Source organism: Zootoca vivipara, chromosome 13 (genome assembly GCF_963506605.1).
Source record: "Zootoca vivipara chromosome 13, rZooViv1.1, whole genome shotgun sequence".
NCBI lineage: Eukaryota > Metazoa > Chordata > Lepidosauria > Squamata > Lacertidae > Zootoca > Zootoca vivipara.
This window is the reverse complement of record NC_083288.1, coordinates 44,296,454-44,315,401: the sequence shown is the minus strand read 5'-3', so window position 1 is coordinate 44,315,401 and position 18,948 is coordinate 44,296,454. Positions and strand designations below refer to the sequence as shown.

At 47.2% G+C, this 18,948-nt stretch overlaps 1 protein-coding gene across 1 annotated transcript in view; it reads right to left on the bottom strand.

Annotated features, from left to right (window-relative positions):
• LOC118094779 (vigilin) overlaps window positions 1-18,948 on the bottom strand; it is a 53,052-nt gene that overhangs the window by 12,216 nt on the left and 21,888 nt on the right. Inside the window, exons 3-17 of the mRNA XM_035135448.2 lie at window positions 18,291-18,403; window positions 16,900-17,048; window positions 15,022-15,237; window positions 14,586-14,792; window positions 12,891-13,106; window positions 11,515-11,721; window positions 9,849-9,956; window positions 8,993-9,097; window positions 7,845-7,923; window positions 7,532-7,671; window positions 5,975-6,079; window positions 3,384-3,497; window positions 2,288-2,374; window positions 1,398-1,529; window positions 146-364 (exon numbers count right to left, since the gene is read on the bottom strand). Of these exons, the coding sequence (XP_034991339.2) occupies window positions 146-364; window positions 1,398-1,529; window positions 2,288-2,374; window positions 3,384-3,497; window positions 5,975-6,079; window positions 7,532-7,671; window positions 7,845-7,923; window positions 8,993-9,097; window positions 9,849-9,956; window positions 11,515-11,721; window positions 12,891-13,106; window positions 14,586-14,792; window positions 15,022-15,237; window positions 16,900-17,048; window positions 18,291-18,366 (2,160 nt within the window). The 5' untranslated portion in view covers window positions 18,367-18,403. The remainder of the gene's footprint in view (window positions 1-145; window positions 365-1,397; window positions 1,530-2,287; window positions 2,375-3,383; window positions 3,498-5,974; window positions 6,080-7,531; window positions 7,672-7,844; window positions 7,924-8,992; window positions 9,098-9,848; window positions 9,957-11,514; window positions 11,722-12,890; window positions 13,107-14,585; window positions 14,793-15,021; window positions 15,238-16,899; window positions 17,049-18,290; window positions 18,404-18,948) is intronic.

Below are 18,948 nucleotides of genomic sequence, written 5' to 3'. Positions count from 1 at the left end.
GGATGCGGCCCATGGCTCAAAGGAAAACGGGGAGGTGTGAAGGATGCTCTCTGTTATCGTAGCAACTTGACTGCCAAAGGAACAGCTGTTTTCTCCCCACGCTCTCCGACTGATAACACCAGGCAAACTCCGATTCACTTGGTACCTTCTCCTCCGCGATCTGCAGCAGCTGCCGTTTCGCTTTCTCCACCTCCTCTCCGGGCCCTCGGATGGTGACCTTGTCGCTGCCCGACCCCTCAGAAGGGAAGTGGATGTGCACCCCGCCACACTCCTCCATGATGGAGCGGACTAGCCGCCCCTTAGCCCCAATTAGGGAGTTATGCAGCTTGGCTGGTATAGACACATCCACTTCTTTTATGTTAGCCTGGGAGGGAAGGGGTGGGTGGTAGAAAGAGACAGAAACAGAGAGACAAGGGCTACAAAACCCTTTCTCCAAGGCCAAAGTTATATCCTGCCTTTAAGGTTCAAGGCGAGCAAACAATTAAGATACAATAAACTGCTGAACTTGCATCCAACGGCAGAAGCGAGGGACTAAAATATCTGGAAACAGGGGTGTCCCAAGAGCAGCCCCACATACAACATGCTACAGATTGCCTTTGGCCCAATCCAGACAGTCGTCACCATAAACCGTGGCTTATTGTGGAAAGAACAAGTCTAGCCTTTCCCTAGGCACCGAATCTCCCCGCTTCCACTGCCATGGCTACAAGGAAAACAATTGAAGCTTTTACTTCCACTTGTTAATGTGGAAGCTTTTGGTTCCAATTTTCTATTCATTGCAGCCAGACCTAAAACTGTGGTTAATCCTATCTATGGTTTATTGAAACAAGGTGGCTTCATCAAACCATGGTTAGATGTTGCCTTGGTTTCAAACAAACCAGAGTTAAGATTAACCGGTCTGTTAAGGTTTGGATGACATACCAAGCCACGGTTAATCTAAAACGGAAGCTGAGAGCTCCTGCGCTCCTCTCCAAGGCGATGAAAGAGCGTGAATGCACCCCTGAGGGGCTAGGCTCACTCCTGTCACAATAAACTGTGGTTTGATAGTGTGACTTCCAACTGCAGCCGTTGTGTTACAGACTGGAACATGTCCAAGCCGTTTCCTTGGGATCTGGAAAGACTAAAACAGGGGTCAGCAACCTTTTTCAGCTGTGGGTTGGTCCAGACCATGTGGTGGGCCAGACTATATTTTGGAGGAAAAAAATGAACGAATTCCTATGCCCCACAAATAACCCAGAGGTGCATTTTAAATAAAAGGACACATTCTACTCATGTAAAAACACGCCGATTCCTGGACCGTCCGTGGGCCGGATTGAGAAGGCGATTGGGCCGCATCTGGCCCACGGACCTGAGGTTGCCTACCCCTGGACTAAAAGGAGGAAACTGCTTCACACACCCACCAGCTCCCTCTGGATGGCCAGGATGCGGTCCCGGGCACACTCGCAGTTGGCCTTCTTCCCAGTGATCAGGATCACCTCAGAGTTGCTGTTTTCTGTGGGGAGGTCAATCTTGGTATTGGTTTCCTCTCGAATCTATTGTGAAGAGATAACATCAAACCCAGACCCCTCAAGGCTAGGCTGCTGTAAGGGACTCTACAAGGAGCAGGCCTTGGCAATGGCTTGGAAGAGGGAGGCAGGCAGGTGGGCAGGTAAAAGGTAAAGGACCCCTGGATGGTCAAGTCCAGTCAAAGGCGACTATGGGGTTGCGGCGCTCATCTCGCTTTCAGGCCAAGGGAGCCAGCATTTGTCCACAGACAGCTTTCCGCGCCATGTGGCCAGCATGACTAAACCGCTTCTGGCGCAACAGAACACCGTGACGGAAACCAGAGCGCACAGAAACGCCATTGACTTTCCCACCACAGCGGTACCTATTTATCTACTTGCACTGGTGTGATTTCGAACTGCTAGGTTGGCAGGAGCTGGGACAGGGCAACGGGAGCTCACCCCGTCACAGAGATTCGAATCGCCAACCTTCTGATCAGCAAACTCAAGAGGCTTAGTGGTTTAGACCACAGCGCCACCCACAGTGACTAGGTAAGCAGGCCGCTGTCCAGCAGCAGCAGTTGGTTAGGACCCCTCTCAGACCAAAGCTTCAGAGGTTTGCATTGGTTCTTTACAACATCAGAGGTGTCAGGCCAACATGCTGGAATTGACTCTCCGATTCTTAAGTGGCTTGGACCTTTATCCACAGAAACTACTTCTTTCCTCAGAAAGCGAGACACTCCACCACCCAAAGCCCAGTTCTTGGGGGAGGGGAGGAAATCAGGAGAAGACACCCCCCCCACTTTTACCTTTTTGATGTTGGCGCCTCCTTTCCCAATAATGTTCTTGTGGAACTGCTTGAAGATAGGGACTGGAATAGAAAAACTGTTTTCAACCTAAGGCGAAGAAGAAGAAGAAAATCCAGGAAGTTAAATATGGTGCCTGGGGGAGTGAGACAGAGAATGCTGGAGGAGAGGTATGGAACCACTGATAGAGACATTCAGAAGCATCTTGAGATGGCAGAGATAGAGCTGTGACAGAAAGGATCCTGGGTACAAGGGCAAAGTCAGAGGACAAAGCCACCAAGCTTCTGGCAATTCTCCTGGAGAAAGAATGGAAGAAGTAAAAATGGAAGGGGCTTTTCTTTTTAAATTAGGGCGGGAAATCGTGGGCAACAGGAAACGAGAGCGGAAGATATGGAAATGGGTATGAATTAATGAATATACAATAACTAAATAATTATGGATTATTATTCCTATAAGGAACGAGACAGTCTTCTCAGTAGCGGCACCCTGTTTAATGGAACACCCTCCAAACTGAAATATGTCAACCTTCCACATTAGCTATATTTAGATATGTTTTAACCTATTTATTTGTCCAGGCCTTTGGAACCTGATGCAGATACTGACTGGAGTTCAGACCTAGTTTGGCTGTTTTCATAATGGTGGTATGCTTTTATTCTGTTTTATTAAGTATATTTTATATGATTACTGTTGCGTGTTGCATCGGAAGCTGCCCTGTGCTCTAACCTGGAGGAAGAACAGGGCGTATAAACTACTAAATAATAAAATAATAAAAATAAAATAAGTTTCCTTGTATCCAACCAAGCTTCCTTCACCTGCCAGTCTTCTCAGGCCATCACTGTGGTACCCCCTTTTCGACCACATGAGGTGGTACATCCCGAGGCCACCTGCCTGGGCAAAGAAGCACACCTGGCGGAGCAGCAACACTTCAGCAAGACATTGGTTGTGGCAGCAGCAAACAGACACCCTTCCCCTCCTCCCCAAATAGCCCAGTTCTTGGGTGAAAGGGTGGGTTTCAGCCCATGGGATTCCGTCATGTTGAGCGGGGGGGGAGCCAAGCAGAGGCCCTGTTTATCTGCAAGCCTAACCGGGTGGGACTCACCAGCTCCGCAATGACTTTCTGGAGGTACTTGGCGCACTTTTCCACTTCGTTCTTGGGCCCACGTAGCTGCACGATGTCGCTCTTCTGAGAGGGGTCTGGGAAGTTGATGATAACCTGTAGGGGTGGAGCAGTTATCAGTACGCAGAGTCGCAGGGGTAGGCACCTAGAGTCCCCTTCTTTCGTGGGGAGGGATTAAACGAGCACAGAGTTAAAAAGGCAAGTTTCTAAGCTGATATGCAACTCTGGAGATCGTGCAGGGTAAGGCTATCAGCAGCTACAAGTTACGATAGCCAGGTTCCCCTATGGGGTTGCTTTGCATCTTTAACTCGCCTTTCCCTCTTTCCATGCACAACAATGAGTTATAACAAAGGGCGCCGAGTCCTCACCCTCTGGCTTTCAAGGAGGTATTGGCTTGCCCATACTTCTCTACTGTCAAACCTCGTTCTGCGTCCGCCTCCGCTTGCGTCCGCTTCAGCGAACGTCCGTGGCAAACCTGGAAGTACCGGAACGAGTTACTTCCGGGTTTGCCTGCCGCTCGCACATGCGCAGAAGCACTAAATCGTGCATGCACAGACACGGCGCTTTGATGTGCGTCATTTTTGGGTTGCGGCGGGGCCTCCGGAACAGATCCCCACCGTAACCTGAGGTTCCACTGTATTTCGTTCAAAAAATTTTTTTTATTAAATTTTCAGTTTTACAATTTTGAATACTCATTTAAACAGCCTTATAATATCGATGACTTCCCTTCTTCTCTTTCCAAGTTCATTTTGCACAACATAAATCCCTGCATATTTTATATAAACTAAACCGTTCAGTATTCCATTATTACATCCACCAAAACTTATTTACATTGTTGAATTTATCTTAATGCTGCCCAAATTTTCAAATATACACAATTTTCCTCCATATGTATTCAATAAACATTTTCCAATCTTCTTTAAATATATGTTCTTCTTGTTCTCTTATTCTATATGTTAATGCGCAAGGTATACCATTGGTTTCCCATAAGTTGCCAATCTTCTTTAGTTGGGTCTTTGTTCGTTTTCCATTTTTGGGCTAACAAAACACGAGCCGCAGTAGCATAGGTGCCAAGTTCTGGATTGAAAAATCTGGGATCAGCAGCGCCGCGGCACCGGAAGTCGCTTCTACACACTTCCGGAAGTGCGTAGAAGCGACTTCCGGTGCCGGCGCAGTACCAGAAGTACATGGCCGCCGGCAGGAGCTCCGTAATGCGAGGGAATAAGGGGTATTTTGCCATTCGGGACACCTGCGGGAAACGGTAAGAAAACAGGGATTTCCCAGGGAAAACGGGGTACTTGGCAGCTATGCGCAGTAATGGCATACGTAAATAACCTTTTCCAACACCTGGAAATTTCCATCTGGGTTATTCCCAATGAAAAGGACTCTTTTTTTGGGGGGGGGAGTCCTTTAAACATTTTTTTTCAGTTCATTATTTTGTTCTGAAGGACTAGTAACTTGAATTTAAAAAGCAAAATGAAATGAAGACAAGAGATTCTCAGGAATTACGAATTTTGCCTCTCACACACACTTTGCTTGCATCGCTAACTTATGATAAGGTTTCAGAAACACAGAAGGGCCAGCACAGGCTCAGGTTTTAGCCCCAACCTGTTGTCAGATAAGAGATGCAGGACATTCAGTGCTCGAGACTACCAGAACCACAAAGCAGAACATTATTTACCATGTGCCAAAAGAATAGGTGCTGCAGAGAAAAAGCATCAGCCCCCCACCCAAAAAAACCCAACAAGCTCTCAGCAACTCTTCTTTATCTGTAAGCCGCCTTGAGTTCCCTCAGATAAAAAGGAGGGGTAAAAATTGTCACTTTGCATTTCTTAGTGCAGAAAGTATTGATCTTTCCTATCCTAGTTAATTCAAGAGGATTCTGGAAGCTTCTCTGTGTGAAAGAAATAAGCAGAAGGTTCATGATGTTTGGGTTATTCCTTCAGAGAAGCTGAGTACAGTTTGCTTAAACTGGTTCTCTTATCTTTTTCTGTCAAGGTCATGCTGACTTTAAAAGTAGGGCCAGAAGGAGCCTGGGTTTCACTTTCTCTTTTCCTTCTGGTGTGGAGTTCTATATATAGCATTAATGTTTTAGACTTATTATAAGTTGCTGTATGTTCAAGTTAAGTCTGCTGCAACTGGATTTCTTATGGACAGTGCCAATCCTGAATGTATCGGATTTGTGACCATTATGCTCATTTGCCTTCAGTAGCAGTAAAGCTCGGCTGAATGAAATACTAATTGCCTCTGGTCCATTTTCTGGGAATCCTGCAACGTGTTTAAGTTTTCACTCTGCTAACTATGCATTGGAATCTACTCAGAATCAATACTGAGTAGACTCCCATGACAAAAATATACCGTATTTTTCGCTCCATAGGACGCACCTGACCAAAGGACGCACCTAGTTTTTAGCGGAGGAAAACAGGAAAAAAATTTTTTTTTGCTTTCTTTAATTGTCCTAGGCGCAGCTCTGGCTCTTGCAAGGGCTCTGGCCCTTCCTTTTTGGGAGGGAAAAAGTGCGTCTTATGGAGCGAAAAATACGGTATATAAATATAGCAATTTTTCTTTCCTACCTCAGGGAACTTGTCACGGATCTCCTTAATTTTCTCGCCTTTCTGCCCAATGATGGTCCGGTGGAAGCGCTGCTCGATTATGAGGTCCTTCGTGCGTTCGTTTTCCTAGGACAGAAGCCCACACAACCAGTCAGCTGCATCCACCCCAAGAGAGACTCCTTCCTGCGCAATGGGGCTGCTACAAGCACTGCCCCTTATACAAAAGATTCTCAGAGGGAATCCACAAAGGAGCACCCAGAGTCCCACCTCCTTTATCTGCCGTTCCCCCCCCCCCTTTCTTTTATTCGATACATTTCTATCACACCCTTCCTTCAAGGAGCTTCAAGGTGGAATACATGGTTCTCCGCCCTCCCCGTTCCATCCTCACAATGACCCTGCGAGGTAGGGTTCAGGTTGAGAGGAGGTGGCTGGCCTGAGGTCACCTAGTGAAATTCACGGCCGAGTGGAAATTCGAACCCTGCTCTCCCAGCTTCCTAAGCCCAACTTTCCAACCAATGCATCTCACTATGTGCTGCTCTAACTCTACAGAAGGCCGAATATTTCCACTTTAAGAGGCTCTGGTTTGCATGGAGCCAGATCACTGGTCAAATTTAGTCTAATCTTGCCTGCTTTGGCAGAAGCTGACAATCAGCACTGACAATCAGTGAGGGTTTGGTGGTGGTGGTGGGGTGATGCCTGGCTGGAAATTTACCAACAGGGCCTTTTCAGTGGTAGCTCCACATTTGTGGAACACCCTCCTTGATGAGAAGCGTCTGCCTCCCTCCTTAAGGGACTCCCAGAAGGAATCTAAAAGCATCCCTCTTGACCCAGGCGTTTGATGTCTGAAAGTCACTGTTCATGGCATCTCTTCGGGCTGAGAGTATATTTTAGAACAATTTTTAGAATGCTCTTTAAAATAAAATAAACAAATAGAATAATTGCCACACACAGGAAGAACAAGGATAGAGTTTGAGTGCCTCACTTGTCGTTTTATAAATCATTTAATGTGTTAACATGAATAGATGTTATTAATGTTGCAGTTGTTGTATAAAGATTATTTTGACTGGAATGTAATAGAAATTAGTAAGATTTTGGAACGCAGAAATAAAGAAAACCATCAAACCATAAATTCTAGCATGCAGGGGGGGAAAGGACCTAAATTATATAATTTGGTATCTGAACGATTGGTATTTTAACTGTAGTATAATTTGGCATTGTTAATAATGAGGCTATTATTGGAATGTAATTGAAAACTAAAATTATTATCAAAATAAAATAAAATAAATAAAAATAAATATAGATGTGTTTGCTGGCCTGGGCTCCTTTGGGAAGAGGACGGGATACAAATTGAAAGAATAAATACTGAGTTATTAGCCCTCCATCTCCGCCCCGCACCACATAAGATCTCATTCACCCCTGTAACCCCTCCAACCTCACCCCCTCCCACTGCCATGCATTTCCCATTCCAATCTCCCCTTCCCTCTTCCCGATTGGCTCCTGCTTCTTCTTCTTCCACCCCAACTCCAGCTTGGGAAGGCTAAGCGAGAGACGAGGGGTGAAGATGCTGGCCTCCCTTACCATGCGGGCAGCCATCTCCAGCAGCTCCTTGCGGGCCAGCTGAACCCCTTGTGGGTCTCCCTCAATCCGGATCAGGTTGCTCTTCTCATTGTCGGGCGGGATGCGGACGGAGACTTTGTGCTGTTCCTTGATGCGGTTGACTGGCAGCACACAGAAGGGAAGAGAGGCGGGATCAGAGACACGGAGGTCAGCACCAAAGCTTTGCAAGCATTGCCTGGCAAGTATCCTCAATTGTCACAGAGCCGCCACCCGCCGCAAATTCTCCAAGACAGGACAAATTGCCCAGCACTTCTGTTGGCACACCAGGACTCACTGTTGGCTCCATTCTTCCCTATCAGGTGACGATGGAACCGCTGATCGATGAGCACTTCGGTGTAGTCCATTCGGCCGAGCTGCAAAGGAATATTTTTGGGAGGGCAGGAGGGAAAGAGAAGATGGTGAGCTCGCCTCGTGGCCGCCGCCCAGAGTGGCTCTGTTGCAATTCTACTGTGCCCTCTGGAGATATGGACTCCCTTGCAGAAAAGCATTGATGCTATTTCTGCCCAGTCTACTCTCAGCATTCTCCTGACCCGTCTTGCCAGGAATGGTTTTATCTGCTTTTATAACTGTACTGTTGGAACCCACCTTGGGACCTTGTGGAGAAAATAATAGATAGAAAATAATAATCTAATTATATTCCCAATGCTTCTTAACAGATTTGGTTTCCATCTCATATGTTAACGGGGGGCATCTTATTTATCCCCACCCTGCGGAATGCCCTCCCATCAGATGTCAAGGAAAGAAACAACTATCTGACTTTCAGACGACATCTGAAGGCAGCCCTGTTTAGGGAAGCTTTTAATGTTTGATGTTTAATTGTGTTTTTAATATTCTGTTGGGAGCCGCCCAGAGTGGAAACCCAGCCAGATGGGCAGGGTATAAATAAATTTCCATTATCATTATCCTCTTAGCTCTCAATATACCAAGCCCCACCCTATGCTAGGGGGCTCCTGCGAGAGTGAACTTTTTCACAAGATGGTGGGCGAATATACTGAACCCAATAATCCAGGAATTTGATGACAAACCAGCAGAGTCATACCTTGCACTTACCCTACAAGATAATGACCCCCATGGAACTCTGCAAGTAGCAAGGTTCTTAATCTCAGTCCTCTCTCATAAGAGACGGACTGGAATGCTGTATGATTATTGAAAGTTCTACATATAATTTTATTCTATTTTCTTTCGGCAATTATATATATATCTGTGTGCATCCAAATGGCTGTGGTGTAAATTCTTACAGATGTTTATGTTTTTCTGATATATGGTTTGTGTTTTATGTTTCGATGGATTTTTGATTGTGTGGGCTTATAGCCGCAATAAATTTGAATCTGAATCTGAATCAAGATGGTGGGATTTCAGTTTGTACTCCTGCAACTGGGCCAGCAACAGACAACTCTGCGGCAAGAAGCCGCAGCGGCTTACCAGATCCCGAATAATCTCCTGGATCTGCATCTGAGCCAGCTCCACCTCTTCAGTGGGTCCTTCCAGCGTGATCTTCTCGTCGCCGTCTGTGAATTCGATGTGAACCTAAAAACGGACAAGCAATCAAACTCTGATATGCCTGACTGGGGGGGGGGGGAGGACCCAAGTATCCCTCCCAGAAGGCATCTCTTAGGTTGGCAAACTCCCACTCTCCTGCAGCGATTAGTCGTTGCGTCCAGGCGACTGCCTCACGATGCTAAAATACAAGCTGAATAGTTGGAGTTCGGGAAAGGCAAAAAGGAAGAAGGTCTTCACACAACACGTAGTTGACCTATGGAACACTGCAGTGTTGGCCACCAACTTGGACAGCTTTTACAAAGGGGATTAGACAAATATCCCCCATGAAAGACTAGCAATAGCTTACTAGCCGTGATGGCTATATACTACCTTTAGTATTAGAAGCACCCTCTGAGTATCAGCTGCTGGGCAACCCAAGGGGGAGAGCAATGTACATTTACAACCTGATTTTGGGCTTCCCGGAGGTGTGTCGATGGACCCTGGGAGTAACAGGACGATGGGCTATGTAGGCCTTTGGCTTGATACAGCAGGATTCTCCTTATAATCTTACGTCTTGCTCCTTGAGGCCATCAGCACGCCACAGATAATTGTCCCTGGTCTAATGGGCAGGACATGTAGTAAAAAACATGTGGACTAGTAACTTGCAGGCTCATTTGCTAGCTGCCCCTTCTATCCGTCAAGGAGGCATGTTGGGAAACCCAAACCAAACGGAAACACGGCGAAAAGGACAGGTGGTTTCATCCCAATTACTCTAGTCTGTTGCATAAGCAACACTTGCCTTCGGAAGCTGCTGGGTGATCCTGCCAATGTTCTGTCCTTTCTTTCCAATTATAAAACGATGTAACCAGGCTGGGGCGGTTACTTCAGCTACCATCACACTCTTCGCCTGGCGGGGTGAGAGAAGAGGCAGAGTTTTGTGGTCAAATCACAGTTTCCTTTGAGAACAGATTGGCATGCTGGGTTTTTTCTCCCCCTTTTAAACACATAGCCTCTCCAGATGTCAACACGGGCACTGCTGTTCTAGCGCAGCAATGACTGCGTTCCGTCTCTAGGTGCCGCCACGGTACCGTTTCAAACATCCATCTCAAGTCGCAATGCTTAGCATCCCCTGGAGAACAGGGTTCGAATCCCCATTGAGCCGTGAAGCTCACTGGGTGACCTTGGGCCATTTGCCATCTCTTAGCCTAAGCTACCTCACAGGGTTGTTGTGAGGATGAAACGGGGGGGGGGGGGAGAAACCATGTACACCACCTTGAGCTACTTGGAAGAAAAAAGTGGTATATAAAGGTAATAATACTCAGCTCAGAAAGGACCATCTCTCCCTATCCAAACCAATCCGGACCATGAGCTTGTCATCTGGGGCCCTTCTTTATGTTACCACCCATCAAACTCCCGAGAGGTTTGATGGGTGGTAACATGAGAATGGGCCTTTCCTGTGGTGGCTCTCCGATTGTAGAATGATCTTCCCAGAGAGACTCGCCTGGCGCCATCTTACATGCCTTTAGGCGCCTGGAAAAACTTTCCTCTTTACCCAGACCTTTGGCCATTAAATAATCTATGGGTTGTTAAAGCTGTGAGGGGGTGGGTGGGGGACTGTTATTACGATTTTGTTATGACTGTTATCACACTTTTTATTACGTTCTTATTATCAATGCTCCATAAAATGTGTTTTTAATGTTGTACATTGCCCTGGGATCTTTGGATAAAGGGCTGTATAATAACTGAATAAAAACTAAATACAGTCGTGACTTGGTTCTCGAACGGAATCTGTTCCGGAAGTCCGTTCGACTTCCAAAGCATTCGCAAACCAAGGCACGGCTTCCGACTGGCTGCAGAAAGCTCCTGCAGCAACTGGAAGCCGCATCGAATGTTCGGCTTCCAAAAATAGTTGGCAAACTGGAGCACTCACTTCCAGGTTTGCGGCATTCAGGAGCCAAAACGTTTGAGAACTAAGCTGTTCAAAAACCAAGGTACGACTGTGAATAAATCCCAACACAGGTCTAAAACCTGTGATAAAAGAGAGACCAGGTGCAGCCTCTTAAACTGCACCATTATTTTTCTTTTCCTCTGCTAAGAAAAAGCTTATTTTGGACAGTGACCTGGGGGGTGGGGTGGGGGGGAGAGGCAGAGAACCTCCTAAGAGAAGATTAATCTCTACAGTTGTGTAAGACAATTCCCACTAGGTGCTTTTTAAGATCTACATGGTTGCAAGGAACGAAACAAAAAAATCTGATTACATAAACTTGCTTTAAAAGAAATGGTATAGCCTTTTTTAAAAAACAACAGCAATAAAACTGCCAAGCCACTACAGATGCTCCTTCTTGAACATCCTTAGTAGTGCAGTCCACCCACCCTTGGTGTTCAGGTGGCCCACATTGAGAACCTGGTCCAAACTGCGCATAAAGAAGACCAGGCGGTCCAACGCAGATGCTGGAGCCCTTTACCTTGGCGTAGACCTGAGTCAGAGCGGGACCCAGCTTGTCGGGCTCCCCCCGGAGGATGATTGTTTCCGAGCTGCTTTCCAGGGGCGGCATCTCCACCGAGACTCCGGTGGCTTCCAGGATCTCCTGCAGGGTGTTGCCTTTGGGGCCGATGATGTACTTGTGCTGGGACTTCTTCACCTCCACCGAGATCGTGGTTGTCTTGCGCTTCTGAGAGAGGGGAGGGGGAGCAGCTGCTGCTTCACAGCATGGAAATGGGCAAAGCCGCCAAAAGCCTCCCAGCACGCCCAGAGAAAGACAGCTACTACCGGACCTTCCCTGCTCATCCAGCCAAACCAAGTTCGGGCCACTGACCACACTGCACTCAGGAATAGGGCTGCAGCATTTATCTCGCAAATGGGGTGGTGGCAGCCCTGCAGGTGCTGTGTAGAGACTCCAGCACCAATCAACGCCAGCCGACATGGACCAGCGATGATGGGTGCTGCAGCCCAGAAACATCAGAAGGACCATGAAGAGTCTCTCCCCCCCCCCCATCGTTCAGCCCGGACACCTGAGGTCCACCTCCGAGGGCCTTCCAGCGGTTCCCTCTCTGCAAGAAGTGAGGTTACAAGGGAACCAGGCCTTCTTGGTAGTGGAGCATGCCCTGTGGAATGCCCTCCCATCAGATGTCAAGGAAATAAACAAACAACTATCTAACTTTCAGAAGACATCTGAAGGCAGCCCTGTTTAAGCAAGTTTTTAATGTCTGATGTTTTTTCGTGCTTTTAATATTCTTTTGGGAGCCACCCAGAGTAGCTGGGGAAACCCAGCCAGATCGGCGGGATATAAATAATAAAATTATTATTATTACTATTATCATGGGCTCCCTGTCCCTACTTCATTCTGTTAAATGGCTCACGTGAAGTCATAAACATTCTGGTGTCCCTGATTAACGAGGGGGCAGATTTTTCTCCTGCATCTTGCAAGTGCCATTTTCAAAGGTGCATTCCCTCCAGTCAACAGGGAGGAAATGCTTTTAAGAGGATTTTTGCTGCAACACACATGCACGCTCTCCAAAAAAGCAACGATTCTTTTTTCTGCTTTTAGAAATCTAGCTGCTCCTTTGCAAATTTCAGCCACCCATTTCAGGTAGGAAGTGCATGTACAAGTCGCCACTGATTTCTTTAGAACAGGTTTTTGCCATCTTGGTGCCCGCTAGGTGTCTTGGCCTGTGACTCCCATCCGCCCCAGGCAGCGCCGGGACCACCTGCACTCAAAGGGGCTGCTTGTAGCTGATGCCCCTTTCTTGCAGAAACTGCCAGCTAAAACACTACAGCTTTGGTGCTTCCGTCAAAGTGCCATTAATGCCCCCTCTTGCGGGGACAGGCAAACCCACCCACCTTATCCTCGTAGATCTTGCGGATGCGGAGGAGAGCCTGGGCCACTGGCTCCTTCTCGCCAGTGATGATGATCTCGTCTTTGTTGACGCTGGGCGGTGGGATGTTGATGCGAGCCCCGGTCTCCTGCATGATCTCCTGGACCACCTTGTTGAAGGCTCCAGCAATGAAAGGGTGGAAGGCCTTCTCCAGGTTCAAGCGCTCCACGGCCCGCTTATCCTGGAACACAAGGGGAAACCTGCTGACCCACCTGAAGAGGAGCAACCTCTGCTGGATCGCAGGTTGCCCCGGCCTGGTATATCCAAAACCTGTGGATCAAGTCTCAGTTCTTCACTATTCAGCCCCTCTCCTGGAAATAACGGGGAGGCGAATTGCTCACCGTATGCTTTCCCCTTCCGGTCAATCACCCAAGACTGATTTATTTCCCTGCTATGAGCTTACTTTTGAAGAAGGGAGCTGGGATACATGGAGCTCTTGTCATTAAATGCAGACAAGGCCAGTACACAGAGCCCGGAGAGCAGCCTTGGCTGAATCACACGAAAAGCTAATCTATTCTACTTAGGCATTCTGAATAAACGGTATTGTATATCAACCTGAAAACTGTGGGATGTATCATTACCGAAGCAGTCAAATGCAACATTTCCTGTTGCCCAGAGTGGACACAGAGACAACTGTTGCTCCAGACAGGGAAGACTTCCTGTCATACCTGCTCTGGAGCATTCTCCCCCTATATGTGACCAGGTAGATGGGTGTGACCCTGGCAGACCCTATAAAAGGGCTAGTCACGCAGCCATCTTCCTCTCTTGCTCTTTCCTAACAGAGCATGAAAGCCACATGGTAGAAAGTCTGAGGCCAAGCTCAGACTTATTTTCTCTATAAATGTAACTGTAACCACAAGATAAAGCCTGTCTTTGAAATACTACTGTGGACTGAATGTAAGTAAGCTTTACTCTTATTTTTAATCAAGACTGTCGTGTTATTATTAATCCAGAGGGAAACAAAAGGGGAAACTTACCAGGAACAAGCCAGACTGGATTGCTTAGCTCAAATGATTCTAACAAAACCATCAGCTAGCTTCCAGCATTGTGCACAGGATTGTGCTCTGCTGCTTGCTCACTAACGTGAGGAGGGATATTTAATCAATATATGCTCTCCTACTTTCCTCAACATTCCCACAAAAATAAAAGCAAATAGCTCAGAATCCTGGTTCTCACAGTGGCCAACCGGATACCTGTGGGAAGCTTACAAGCAGGGCCAGAATGCAGCAACGCTCTCCCTGCTTGCAACCACAAGGAATGGGTATCTCCGAGGCAAACTGTCTCTGACAGCCAAGGAGAAAAATAGCCATTGTGGCTAGAACCCCTTCCCAGCCTTCCCAAAATACCCCATTGAAGTTGGTATCCCAGATTTGGCAAAAAAAAAACCCGGCTGCACCATATTGTGCCCTGCATAAAACCCCTCCACGTTGTGTCTAGAGCCGCAAAAATTCCATATCTTTTGTTGGGCGGCTTGCTCTAGCCGTGGAATGCAGCGTGCCAGAGTCCACTGCAAAAACCTGCTTGCTGCTTTTAAAACGAAGAGGAGAAGCCGTGAGGCTGGCTGCCAGAAGTCTCTTGCGCAACTGCTTCCCACTCCCGCTACCTTCCGCCTTTGGAGGAAAAGGGTGGGGAGTCACGACCCCACCCCTCCCCGGCTCACCTGCTCCGCGGAGATGAGCAAGATCTCGTGCCGTGCCTTCTCAATGCCTTCTTTGGTGCCCGTGATCTTGATCTGGTTGCTGGGGTCCTCAGGCCGCGGGATGTTGATCTTGGTGGCCGTCTTCAGCTCGAGCTCCTGCAGTTTCTCGCCGTTCTTGCCGATCACAAAGCGATGGTGTTCCTTGGGGATTGTGACAGTAGCTGAAGCCTGCGGAAAAAGGGGAGAAGACAGCGGCATTGCTGGTTTTCCAAATGAAGTTTTAACAAGGGCTGCTTGATATAGAAACACAGGGAGCTGCCTTATTCATTTGTTACATTTATATCCCACACTTCATCAAAAGAACTCAGGGAAATTCTGAGAATAACCGCTTGCAGGAAAGCAAGAGTCACTGGGGTAGAAGTGGACACACTTTGGGGTGGAAAGGCTTTGCACGCACCTGGGTCTGAAGCCGAGCGACTATTTCCTTCCGAGCTTTCATGACGGAATCCAGTTTGCCGGTCACCATGATTGACAGGCCCTGGTCCTTGGCCAAGGAGAGCTCAATATGAGCCCCGGTCTTCTGCATGATGTCCACGCACACCTTGGCCTCGTCACCTTCTCCGAATTGGCTGTTGTCCTTGTAGCGTCGCTCTTCCAGGGGGACGTGAAACACCTGCCAAGGGAGGAACACCTCAGGGGCAGTGTCCACATGCCACAAAATGTCTATTTCCAAATGCAGCAGCAGTTCACGCTGGACTGCACCAAAAGGCCCATCCAGGAAAGAATCCCGCTTCCCTTGGTGCCCACCAGGTGTTTCCTTGTAATAAGCCCACAGACTAGGCACAAACGCACCAACTGTAACCCCATTGTCCTCTTGCACATGGCATGGCACAGAGCCTCAGAACATGGGAGGTCCTGTTTAGCTCTCAGCCCACCAATGGCTATTTGCAAACATCTATCCTGCGTGAGAGCCAGTGTGGTGCAGCGGTTAAGAGTGTTGGACTAGAACGTGGGAGGCCAGGGTTCAAATCCCCGCTTGGCTGTGAAGCTCACTGAGTGTCGCTGGGCCAGTCACTCCCTCTCAGCCTAACCTACCTTGCAGGGCGGTTGTGGGGATTAAAAGGAGGGTCAGTCCACTTTAAGCTCCACAGAGAAGGCAAGATATAAAGGCAATATATAAATGTGTGCAATCCGCTTTCAAAGCCACGTGTTAATTTACGTGTAGCATGGAACAGTTTCTCCATTTCCAATCTACATAACTGGGTGGATGAGAAGATCGTAACACTCCCCATCCCCACTGGATGGCCCATCTAATTTTTTTGTTTATACTTCTCACGTTTATAAAATTTCACTTATTTTACAATCATTTTGACATTTCAAAGCTTGACTTCCTTTCCCATCTTTCTGCGGTTCCTTAAATTAATTTTTAATATATTCTGCATATTCAAATTAACTTGATTTGCTCATTTACTCATCTTCTTTAAATATGTACTCTTATGAAGCTGCAGGTTATTATAATAGTCCTGCCAATGTTCTTATCTGTTTACAATTTATCTGTAAATATTCAATAAACCATTTCCATTCTTTTATTTAAAAAAATGTTATCTTGATTTCTTATTCTTCCGGTAAGCTTCGCCATTTCTGCATACTGTATTCCATAAGTTTTATGTATCCATTCTTCCTTTGCTGGGACACCAAAAGGCCCATCTAGTCCTGCATTCTCGTTATCGCAGCGGCCAACCAGTTGCTTCTGGGAAGCCTACAAGGAGCTATCAAGAGTTGGAAGGAACCACGAGGGTCATCTAGTCCAACCTCCTGCAAGTGGGGGCCTAAGTGGGGCTCAAACCCACAACCCTGAGATTAAGTGTCTCATGCTTTATCAACTGAGCTATCAAGCAAGATAGGAGCACAACAGCACCCTCCTCCTCCTCCTCTCTGAACAACTGGCGCCCAGAGGCCTCAGATACTGGAGGAGAGACAGAGCAACTATGTCAATGCTCTCCTAATAAAAGAAGGATAAAAGAAGGATGCATGGAGGCTTTTTCGCACAGTCGCTGCCAATCCTTTGCCAAGACACTGGTTTTGAGCGAGGCAACACAAGTACTGTACTTCAGTTCAGCTTTACTGCTTCCAAGTTCATAACTATCTTTCTAGGTCTGCTGATTATTTTGGCTACGCATCCAGCAATGAGATAAACACTTCACAATTATCATCCCCCATAGGGAAGCCCCTCTCTCTCTCTCCCTTGCACACACACACACACACACAAGGTATTCTGCGAAGACACGCCAGCAGCTGAAGTGGAACTCTTTGTGCCCTGCCTCTGCAGACTCACCTGGGTGATGACAGAGGATTTGATAGGCCGGATTTTGTTCCATACTCCCGTAAGCTCACTGGACTTTTCCCCCGGGGCTCCCTTTTCTGGGAGTGGCGGAAAGGCTTCCAAGTAAGTGGGGATGTAGGCCTCATCCTCTGGGACACCACCTGCCCAGCAGACAAACATAGAAAGACAGCAAGATCACACACAAGGGTGGGTGGGTGGGTGGGAATCCTGGTTTAGAGAAGGGATTTTGCAGGCAACAGAGAAGACATACCCATCCTTTGGTTCAAATTACTTCATGGACTAGCGACCACTTAATCAGATGCATCTATTCTATATTTTGGAAAGTTGTCCGTTCACTGTGCATTTGAACCCAGCAACAGAAGAGGCGGCATCTCAAGATGCTGTGAAGGTGAGGATGTTATTTTCAAAACAGCCCAACTTATTGCCTAACGGCGGTTCTTCAGGGGTCAAACTGAAAAACAGCCTGCAGAGATCTTGCCAGATGTATCTCCCGTTCACATGAATTAGCAAATGGGAAATACTATCTAACAAATATTATCTCCTAAGGCTGTTTTCTCCATGTGACCCCCCACCCCCACCCCCAAAAAGGCAGCATTGGGATGCTTTGAAAATAAAAGCCTCATTTTCACAGCATCTTAAGACACAGGTTCATTTGGGGGTTCATTTGGTTTTTGTGGGGGTGGGGAGGGGGCTTTTCTGTGATGCATTTGGACACCAAACCTTGCATGATGATTCCCGAGATCAATGAGCGGGTTTTCTATGCTTGGATGCAATCATACACGACTTTTAATCAATAAGGCAGATGGAACCTTTCAAAACTGCACTGATTTTTGGGTTTACTAGAATTCCCGAGCAATGCCTGCAAGTGAAGTATAAACCTCAGTTGGCAGGAGAAAATGCACACAGAGGTGTAGAGTAAAACAAAAATTAAGCAGCGAGAACAGGGGAATGAAATGCAAAGCAGATTGTGACCATCATGCCACAAGCTTGAAATATATTATGTAAAATTACAAGCCAATGTTGCTGATAGCACAAAGCACCCTGCCATTGGTTAGCCAATATGGCACTTGTAGTGGGATAAGAAGCCGTTGTTTTGATTCAATTCACAGGTGATAGAACCAAACTTTTGACAAGCTTCAATAGAGCAACTTGACCCTAGAATCTTCCCTTCCAAATGACAACTTTAGGGCCGGTAACAAAAGCATCCCAGGGTGAAAGTTTCTTCTACCAGTGTCTTCTACCTTTCCAAAGTTATTAGTTCCACCAACAGATCCCACTCTAGATTCTACCCCGCCTTACCCATCATCGAACACACATCTCTTTTATTGCGTGAGCAGCAACCTCACAACACACCCACACCAAAAGATTCCTGCCCATCTCACCTCGTGTTTCTTCATCCCTCAGCCCGCTGCGGTGCTCAGCAAAGCTTTCGGGTGTTAACACTGCTACCGAGCTCATAGCTTCAAACCCAGATTTGCGCGATTCCGGTATTCCACTGTTGGAGTGATGAAAGAGAGAGAAAGTTAGGTCGGGAGTTGGTGAAACTATTTTGACTCCTTTATAAAGAGTGACCACATCACTTAAGTCAGCCTCCCAATAACTTGATGCCCTCCAGGTGCTCTGACAGCTGGGGCCGATCAGAACTGTAGCCCAAAACATCTGAATGGGCCCAAGATTGTGCAGAGGTTGCTCTAAGTCAGGCATCCCCAAACTGCGGTCCTCCAGATGTTTTGGCCTACAACTCCCATGATGCCTAGCTAACAGGACCAGTGGTTGGGGAAGATGGGAATTGTAGTCCAGAACATTTGGAAGGCCGGTTTGGGGATGCCTGCCTTAGAGCAACCATGTATCCAATGTTCTTGGACTTCCCAATACCAAATGAGCCATGCCTGAACAATAAACTCATCAACCCAAGGCTCACTACCAACACCACTGTTTAAATTCAGGTAGATGACCAGAGAAAGGTGGGGGTTTTGAGTTGTGCTGGCCCATTTGTGGTGCCACTCAGGCATCAGGCAAAAACATATTTTTTTTGCTTGT